Below are 9,033 nucleotides of genomic sequence, written 5' to 3'. Positions count from 1 at the left end.
GATCAGAAGCCTAGGAAAATCACAAGCAAGATGCATGGATTTAAGGGGGGAGGGGACGCTTCTAGGGTCCTCCTGTATCAAAAACGGATACTAACCCCCAGCCTAAGGCGTGGAATGGAAAGGGGAGAGAAAGTGGGCAGGGAAACAGTTAAAAGCTTCCGGGGAAAGCAATAAAGTGTGTTTCATAAAGACAGGAGTGTGGAGCCCCCCACCACAGAGAGACAGATCGGTTTGGTGCAAATTATAACTCAAAGTGAAAACAACCCAACTGCCTTCCATCATGAACCCTTCTTCATAAATTTCAGTTGTTCCGTTCTGTGGCTCCTCGCCAGCGGCTGCTGATGCCAGGAATCTGGATGGGTTTATAATGAAGTGCTTGTGGCAGCTTTCCCCTATACCACAGGATGAAAACCAGCCAGTTTCTTTGTCTCTCTCAGGCTAGGGATGTTCATCATTTCTATAACACGTGGTGAGGAGGGGGAGGGAGCGGAGAGGAAGGGCCGGGGTGTCCTCGGTGGTCGCTCAGAAGAAGTCTGTAAAGTGGGTAATCTCAGCAGAACGTTGCAACATCCCGGACAATTGAACAGATTTCTGCACCTATTCCAGCCAAATCTTATCCATGCAATTTCTAACGTCCAATCGATCGGTCTAGACCATTGTGTCCCGGGCCTTCCTTTCTGTTATATAATACCTGTACAGAAGCGATCGCCTGTGTACAATTTTTAAACACCGGCACTAGAACCCCGGCTTCAGGGGGGAGAAAGACACTTTTAGTTCTTTGCACCTCTAGAGAAAATAAATCCTGGTGCTGTCAGGTAGTTGACGATTTGTTTTATTTGAAAATAAAAGACTTACAGATATCTCACTCAAATTCAGAAAGCAAATTGACTGTCTGCCTAATCTATCTATCCGCCCCTTCAGTTTTACTTGGCAGGATCTCTAGTATAAACGAACGTGCTCTCCTTACCAGGAGGTACATTTGTCAGTTGTTTAAAGACCTCCATAAAAACAATCAAACTCAAAATAAGCGAGTCGCCTGGACTTTAGGAAGGTTTTACAGAGTCCCCACCCGCTCTATGAAACTATTATCAAGACAAAAATATGAATAAATTGTTGCTTATTATGCTAGTATTAATTCCCCCCCCAGGAGCTAATTAAATTCCTTCTTGGAACCCAGGGTTGAACAACAACAACAAAAGCCTACGATTTTAACTGTGTAGCAGCCAAGCCCATATCAGCTCGGCCTTGAGAAATATATTTTTAACCTAGCCTGCATTAAAATTATTATTATATCCAAGATCTGCACCCTCTCGTCACAGAATCAAACTGACTTGGATAGTCCTCCAGTCAAAAAGAGGTCCATTTGTTTATTACACTGGTTTATTTCACATTAGGTTTAGATACAATCAAAATCCTTTACGTACCTTTTTAATAAAAGTAGTATTCTCTTTGAGTACTGCAAAATTATAGCATTTACATCTTTCAAAGACTGTAAACAAAATAATACTAGCAAATAAATAATACTAGCATTGAAGTATACATTGTTAGATTTGTAGACGGCTGTATAAAATGAGATTTGATTTAAGAATATAATACAGACAATGGTATAAACAATACAGATCTAAGATTCTGTGGGCGACTTCTCAGCGACAGCGGAGTTTGGTTTTCATTTTTCTCATCTTTGGGGTACTTAATCACTAGGGCGATCTGAACCACAGAGTTTAAATTGCGTTTGGTTGATGATGATCTGCTGAAATTAACTCTTTTAATATGATTTAAAATAGCGCGTAACACATGGAGGATACAGCGCTAGAGGCGGGAAAAAGGCAGGACTAACCCTTGCAAAAGGGGGGAAATTTAACAAGACAAGATAGCTTCAAAATTACATTTTGCTTCACTTATTGTCCAGATCATCACCATTACAAGTGTTTGTGCCTGCAGCTTGTTACACTTTTTTCTAAGCCTGATAAGGGGCTAATAATTCCATTGAGAGATCGTATTTTCTGTTTAAGAATAATAAAAGCCCATTTAAACTTTATTGAATTAAAGCAAAACTTAATTTTCGATATTCACACATATATTACAGAATAATAGTAAAAGTTCAATATACTTCCTGGAGTTTAGTTGGGCCACATTTTACAAGAGCTAAACAAGCATCAAAACATTTAGCAGCCTTAAATTCCACAATCACTCAGAATTACATAGAAATATTGAAATATTCTGGTCAGCCTTGGCTGTGAATAGTTCTTGGTGTATAAATTTCTCTCTCTCTCTTTTTTTTTTAAACTTTTGTCAGCCAGTATTCAGCAAGATTTGCATTTTATCTTTCATCGTGGCATATATGTACTCAAAAATACTTTGCTTTTTTAATGTTAAACTCAGATAAAGAGTCAAGAATAACATGTTTTAAAAACAAAACTACAAAATATGAAGAACAGTGTAAATACTGAAGATATAATAGTGTAATACGGGAACCACTGGGGAAATGATGGCAAATTACACCAGTGATACACAGATTTTAACTAATTTCGGGTGGAAAGAGGGGAATATAAATGGAGATATGATCAATTACAGTGTCTCCTATCTGTTGGCTGCAACAACAAAAATAATTGTTCAAAGCAGATGTACACAAACCTAAGCAGGATTTAGCTTCTTTAATATTTGAATGTAAAAAGTTTGCTGTCCAAGGCTTTTCATACCCAGCTACAATTTGGGAATTTGTAAGAAATTCTCTGACTTGCTGCTTTCTCTCTGTTCAGATGATAAGTTATTTAAAGAGGGAACACTAGAAATCCAGAGAATGTCGAATACTTCCAGCCTCCCATCAAGTTTCCTCTCTCCAGTTTTAGATAAACTCTGTCTCCTTTCTCCATTTGAATCAGGACTCCATTGCTGGCAGCTTCTCGGGTCACATCTTGGTCCCCTGCAAAGGCGGAAATCACTGGCCACCCATTTAGCATCAAACTCACCTAAACAGCAAGATAAAACAAAGCCCTCTGTAAATTAAAATCAGACAGAGATAACAGCCAGGGCTTCATAACTGCTTCCAGGCTCACCTAGCAGGCAAAATAGTCACTCTATTATTTCTGTCACATGAAACTCTAGATATTTCTAAAAATGAAATATAAATCTAATATCAGCTAGGGTACAAATTCTAAAGAAAGGGGATATTTTATTTCTGCTTTGGATTGACTGCCTACATCAAAACACACCATACATATAAAATAGAACATTAATCCTGTTTTGAACATTTTCAATAGGATGCCTTTGCTTTAAGGGTATGAAGAGGTCTGTCCCTACCTATTGAAAGATGGCTTTATGTGAAACCTCAAAAAGGATGAAGAGAAGTGCCACTGCAGCTACAGTCAATGTCTTTGAAGTGTATTCAGGAGGTAGTTTTCCTTTGTTAGGCAGCAAAAACAATGTACCACTACAGAGTCAATAAGCACTGTATACCTCACATTAATAATACCAGCACTGTATGCCTCAGATTAATAATGTACTACATGCCTAATCTGGTCGTGCATAAAAAATACACACACAATAATTTGCTCTGTACCTATATAAACTGTAATTTGCTATTTAGATTATATAATCTGCTATTTGGCAGGTAATGTATAACAGTATAAATGTATATAGTATATATACCATATACAATACACACACATTCAGCAACAGATCTGCTGTATCAAGATTAGATGCTTTAGTCCCCAGCCTTCTACATCATCGGTTAAACCTTGTACAATTACCAAATGTTAAAAAATCCCTGTTCCATACACCTTGCCAAACCAGAGAGAGAGAGAGAGAGAGACTGTTTTTAACCTAATAATTATGATATAATTTTTCCATCTCTTTTTTTTTTAGAGTTTAATAATTTGGGTTAAAGATAAATTGCATTTAGTCGACCAATGTTTAGGTTTTCTTGGAGATTAATATTGATACGTTGGGATCAGCGTTCGCGGGTAGGCCTTGCGTTACACGGGCAACGGGAATGGGAAAAGCATGAATTGCTTGTACCACTAAACGCTCATTTTGGGTGGTTCATTTGCCACCAGTATATACTCGGCCATCCTAGGACAAGCAATGCGCCAGAGGGGGCCGCGGCAAGGCCCTAGACACGTTAGAGCAGATTTCACGATACTCTCCTATTTGAAAATATTGTTAGGGAAAGTTCAGCACTTTCTGTTTAAAACGCCTCCTCCCAAGCTCATGATATAAAACATCAATATATTACCACACAACAGGAGAGCTCCTAAATAGCCACCCCAGATAAAAGAAACACTATCTAGCCTCCTGATTTCCCCCTTCCCTCTGAATTTTCTTGGGTTACTGACATGAAATGCTCCACACCTGACGCTGCCAAGTCCCACAAGATAAATTCACCGGCTCTAGCTCAACCACGCGGAGAGAAGTTTGGGGCCCTTTGGCGCCGGGCACCGGAGCGCCTAACCCCAATCAAACCGCCCAGCGAGCAAAGGCAGAAAGGAGCGGAGTCTGACCTGGATGGTTTGCCTGTTGTATACCTTCACCACGTGAAAATTAAAACTGTAAATCCCTTTCCTGGGCGATATAAAAGTGCTTCTTTCCGAGTCGAAGTTGCTTCCGATATTCACTAGCACCTGCAATGGAAACGGGGACATCAGCATCACAGGGGGGAGCGGAGGGACCCGCAGGGGCGTGTGCTAGGGCACCGGGCTGGGCTTTCCCGGCTCAGCATCCGGAGCTGTCCTGCCCACCCATCCTCTCCACCCCCCGCAGCTGTGCACAGGCTACCCTGGGGCGGGGCTCGCAAGCTCCCTGCCCGCGCCTCGCTGGGTCGCAGCCCCCGTCTCTGCTGCCTGCCCCGCTTTGCGCTGCACTGGAAAGTTTCCGCGTCTGGGTATTAATGGGCATTTCTGCGGAGCAGCTTCCCCCTGGGGGAACAGCGGGACGCTGCCATTCGCCCGCCCGCTGGTTCACGCGGCCGCCTGTCTCTGGCGCAGGGCAAGGGGACGCGGCTATGGCAGGACCTCAAGCCACCACTCCGCCGTCTATCCCCTCCCTCAACCACGCCAACAACTGCCCCACAGACCCCCCCCCGACCCGCCTCTCCCTACTGCCCACCCCTCTGATCCCCGGGCAGCCTCCGCCCAGGCGCCCCTGCTCCCCACCCGCGCTACCTGGTCGAAGTAAATGAGCATGGTCCGGTTGCTCATCTCCGAGGGCTCGTGGTTGGTGCTGCGGATGGCGGAGAACGCCACCTTGGCGCTGCCCGAGCGCACCGAGATGCCCAGCGCCGTGCCCGTGGGGTCCGAGGTGGGGTTGGAGTCGCACACCACCAGGCACTTGCCCTCCAGCACGATGGGCTCCGTCTCGTTCTGCCCGCACGCCAGCCCGGCCAGCCACGCCACGCCGAGGAAGAGCTCCAGCCGCAGCATCTCGCCGCGCCGCGCCGCGCGCTAAAAAAAGCCACGGAGGCTCCGCTTCAAGCCCAGGCACCACTCCCGGCTTCCCCCGCCCCCCTTCTACCGGGCCAGCCGCAAATCCAGCGTCCTGGGTGGTTCGCAAACCCGGCTCCCTCCCGCTCGGCTCTCGGCGCCCCCCTGCGCTCCGGCCAGCCCTGCCCCGGGCGGCTCCCCTCGCCCTCTATTCCGGAGCCGGGTGGAAAGCCCCGCGGCGCGTCGGAAGCGGCCCCTGAGCAGGCACAGGAGCACTCGGAGACATAGCGCGGCAGTCCCTGCCAGCCCCGCCGCTCGCAATGATGGATGTGGCCAATAGCCCCGCCGCTGCCGGAGAACACAAAGGCGCCGCGCGCCGCTGCCCCCGCCTCCCCGCCAGCCCCGGCCTGGCGTCAGCGCTCCCCGGCCCGCCCCCTGGCCAACCAGCGGCAGGCGCTCGCCCGGCCAGCCAATGGGCGGCCAGTCCGTCTCTTGCCACCTGACGCCCGGGCTTTTGTTATTAGGTGCGAGAGGCAGGTGCGGAGCCGCAGCCGGGACTCGCCAAAGTCTGGACGGGGAGCGCGGACCTGCCTCTGCCGCTGCTCGCCTGGCCCCGGCGCGCGGGACAGGTAGGGGGGTGGCGCGCCTGAGGAGCCAGAGGCCGAGCTGGGGGCAGAGCGGCCGCCGCAGGGGCCCCGGGCTGCGGGCAGGACCTTGTGCCGCTGTGAGTTGAAGGCAGCGGGCGGCGAGGCAGGTGGGGGCGGGCTCCGGGCCAGGGTCCAGATTACCCCCCCCCCACAGCGCCCGGTGCCTAGTGGCACGTGCGCCCCCGCCTGGGGTTGGGGAGCCCGCTGTGGCGGCTCTGCTGGAGGCTGTTTGCAAAGGGGAGAGGGTCGCTGGGCTGCGGCCCGTGAGCCCAGAGGGGGGGGGGGGGGGGGCAGATAAGGGGGTGGAGGGGGCGGGGGGAGGCGGTGTGTGCAGGTCAGCGGAAGCCCGCCTGTGCAAGAGGGAAGCAAGTGCGGCCTGATGCTGCTCTCACTGACAGTGGTGTAAATCCGGATTAAGCCACTAAAATCGGTGACGTTACTCCGGATTGTGCAGAGGTAGTGTGCATGGAGGGGGAGGTGCAGCTCAGCTGCAGGTTGTGTGGCCCATGTTCATCCTTGGTGGAATTCCCGGGTTTTCAGCGCATTGCCCCGGGGATGAACTGGGCTGTGCGCGCGAAGGGGGAGGGTGCGGTGCGTGTGCATGGGGTGAAGGCAAGGTGCAGTCCAGGTCGAGCCTGGCGGTGCAGGCATTTACAGACGCCCCTCTTTCGTTTCCTGTAAAGATGGGGGTGGGGGAGAGAGGGAGTGTTTCTAGGGTCCCTTTTGGGGGTGGATGGTTTGGCTCTTTGCTCTCAAGTTCCTCCTTTGCTACTGCACGTTCTGCCCCCGACGGCAGGAGCTAGAAGCACAGAGTCACTAGAAAAGTTGCAGCTACTTCCCCAGTAGAAGTGTCCTCCTCGTTGAGGTTCCATCTATATCCCAGTGCAGATGACTCCTGGCTGAGTGGCTTCTGCACAGGTGCTATGTGGGGCTTAAGACTATGTGCTTTGGGGACACACCAGTAGGTCCACTGATTTCTATGTTACTACTGGTAAGGAAAGCAGGATTTGGCCCATGACATTGGGCTGGGGGAGGTAGATGTAATAGGGGAGGCTCAGACACCTCCCATCGGCTATAAGAGGTGGGAGCCTAGTTTTGTTTAAAATAAAATCTTTCCAAACCCAGCTATAAGGAGTTGGCATTTTAATGCCATTCTAAAGGTTAGCTGTTCAGATGTCAAAAGTTTTAATAGGGCCCAGGTCCCTTCACATTCTCTGAAAGGCAGTGCAATGATCAGTGCTGCCCAATGAAACAAGTTAACATGATTTAAAAAAAAAAAACCCAGAACAGAAATAGTATCAACTTCAGTTTCCTCTGAACTGTGGTTGAAATTTGGCCCTTTTTAAAGATCCTCTCTGTAGCGATCAGAGCAAAGGGCTGGGATCCAAGGAGACCCAGGTCCTAGCTCATTTGATAGTGTCAACCCTCATGTAAAAATTGTGGGGGAGGAACAGGATTTTACTAACAACAGATGCAGTATCTCAGTTGAGCCTTACTAAACAAGAAATTTTCAAAGCATATATTTAGGCTTTCAGGATTTTAAATTTATTGTACTGCTCAGGAAATGGATCTTAAGGAGACTTGCAGTGGCATCTATGTTGTTGCCTTTGGATACTCCAATTACCTTGGGGTAGCACTAGTGTGGAGCATACATTTAGTACTATTCAGTAAGATCAAACGTTGCTCTCTAGCAGGGCATTTTACCACTATCCATTTTGGACCGGATAGCATAACATTGCAATCTGAAACTGCAAATGAATGGCATTCACTGATGAAGTATTGGAAGTGAACAATCAGACCAAGAAAATTCTTTACCTGTCTGACCGTTTTCAAAACTGATTTGATATTCCCAGGTAAAATCTTGAGTGGAATTTCATAGCAAGACTCAGCTGTGCTATTGTAATATTTGATGCCATTGTCAAAAAAAAAAAAAAAAAAGCCTCCATGCAGGTCATTATGAGTTTCTGTAACTACTGATTTTAAATCACTTCATTTTTGAGGCTATAATTGTGAAGTCTTACTTTATACATAAAGATCAGATCCTGTAAACACACACACAATTTTACTCACATGACTAGCTCTGTTGGTGCTAATGTCAGTACTTACATATGTATAACTTTACTTACAGTATTGAGGCCTAAGGTTGGAATAGGGCTTGGTTTAAGGGTAAGGGACATAGATGGCAACCTATAGCATCATACTGCAGGGGGCACCAAAGTACCCCAAACTCTTTTACAGAAAGTGGGAAGAGGAACAGTATGGCAGCCTCCAAAATGTTGGCTCAAGGGTATAACACGGAAAGAGAAAACAGACAGAAAGGAGGAAAAAAAGAATAATCAAATGGAGCGGAGACAAAAAACAAAACCCCAAGCATACTACCTTGAAGACAGAAAATAGAATAAAGGAGCCAGAACAATGTTAAGTTTTACATGCCAGCCTATGCTTTTGGGGAAGCCCTCAAGGAAGTGATTTATAGGTTTATTTTTTTTTAATTTAAATATATTGCCAGTATTGACGACCTTCTTGAGATTGGAAGTTGGGAAGCCAACTTCTTTTCTTTAAGGTACCAGCATGCTTGAAGCAAGGGGAGTTGTTACTCACCTATTGGCATCAACTGAAACCGAGCCAAGCGCCATGCATTTCATAGGACACTCATGCCTTGTCTCACCTTCCTATATTGCTGGTGAAATGTCAAGGAAAGGTGCAAATTAAGACTTGATGGATAACCTTAGCTTCCTAACATTGTAACGTTAATGTTTCTCAACTTTTTTTCTTTTAATATAACATCTATCTGTAGGTCTCCCTCTTAATTTAGCACTTAGTGGGGGACTGGATGCCTCAGGTCATTACCAGTGAGCTACAGAGCCATTCATTTGTGGCTCACCAATTTGAGTCCAGCCCAGATCAGAAGGGATTACAAGTTGTTTCCATCTAAAGGATGTCTGGTGGCCCTCGTGAGATGAGTTTGG

General features: G+C 47.1%; 1 protein-coding gene across 2 annotated transcripts; it reads right to left on the bottom strand.

The window, feature by feature from the left end:
* Positions 1-1,446: 1,446 nt before the first annotated feature.
* On the bottom strand, positions 1,447-8,438 carry CBLN1 (cerebellin 1 precursor). 2 transcript variants are annotated; one of them, XM_024208095.2, is made up of 4 exons: positions 8,418-8,438; positions 5,160-5,402; positions 4,500-4,619; positions 1,447-2,969 (listed from the first exon to the last, which is right to left on the bottom strand). In XM_024208095.2, exons 1-4 carry the CDS (start codon positions 8,436-8,438, stop codon positions 2,772-2,774), a joined length of 582 nt encoding a protein of 193 aa, XP_024063863.1. In that variant the 3' UTR covers positions 1,447-2,771. The 2 variants fall into 2 exon arrangements, with proteins under 2 accessions (XP_024063863.1, XP_024063862.1); XM_024208094.2 differs by lacking the exon at positions 8,418-8,438 and having other exon boundaries at positions 5,160-5,417.
* Between the last annotated feature and the right edge of the window lie 595 nt (positions 8,439-9,033).

The sequence above is a fragment of the Terrapene carolina genome, unplaced genomic scaffold (assembly GCF_002925995.2).
Source record: "Terrapene carolina triunguis isolate 2854851 unplaced genomic scaffold, T_m_triunguis-2.0 Scaffold130, whole genome shotgun sequence".
Taxonomy (NCBI): domain Eukaryota; kingdom Metazoa; phylum Chordata; order Testudines; family Emydidae; genus Terrapene; species Terrapene triunguis.
Note: the sequence above shows the minus strand (reverse complement) of the source record. Positions and strands in the feature narration are given on the sequence as shown.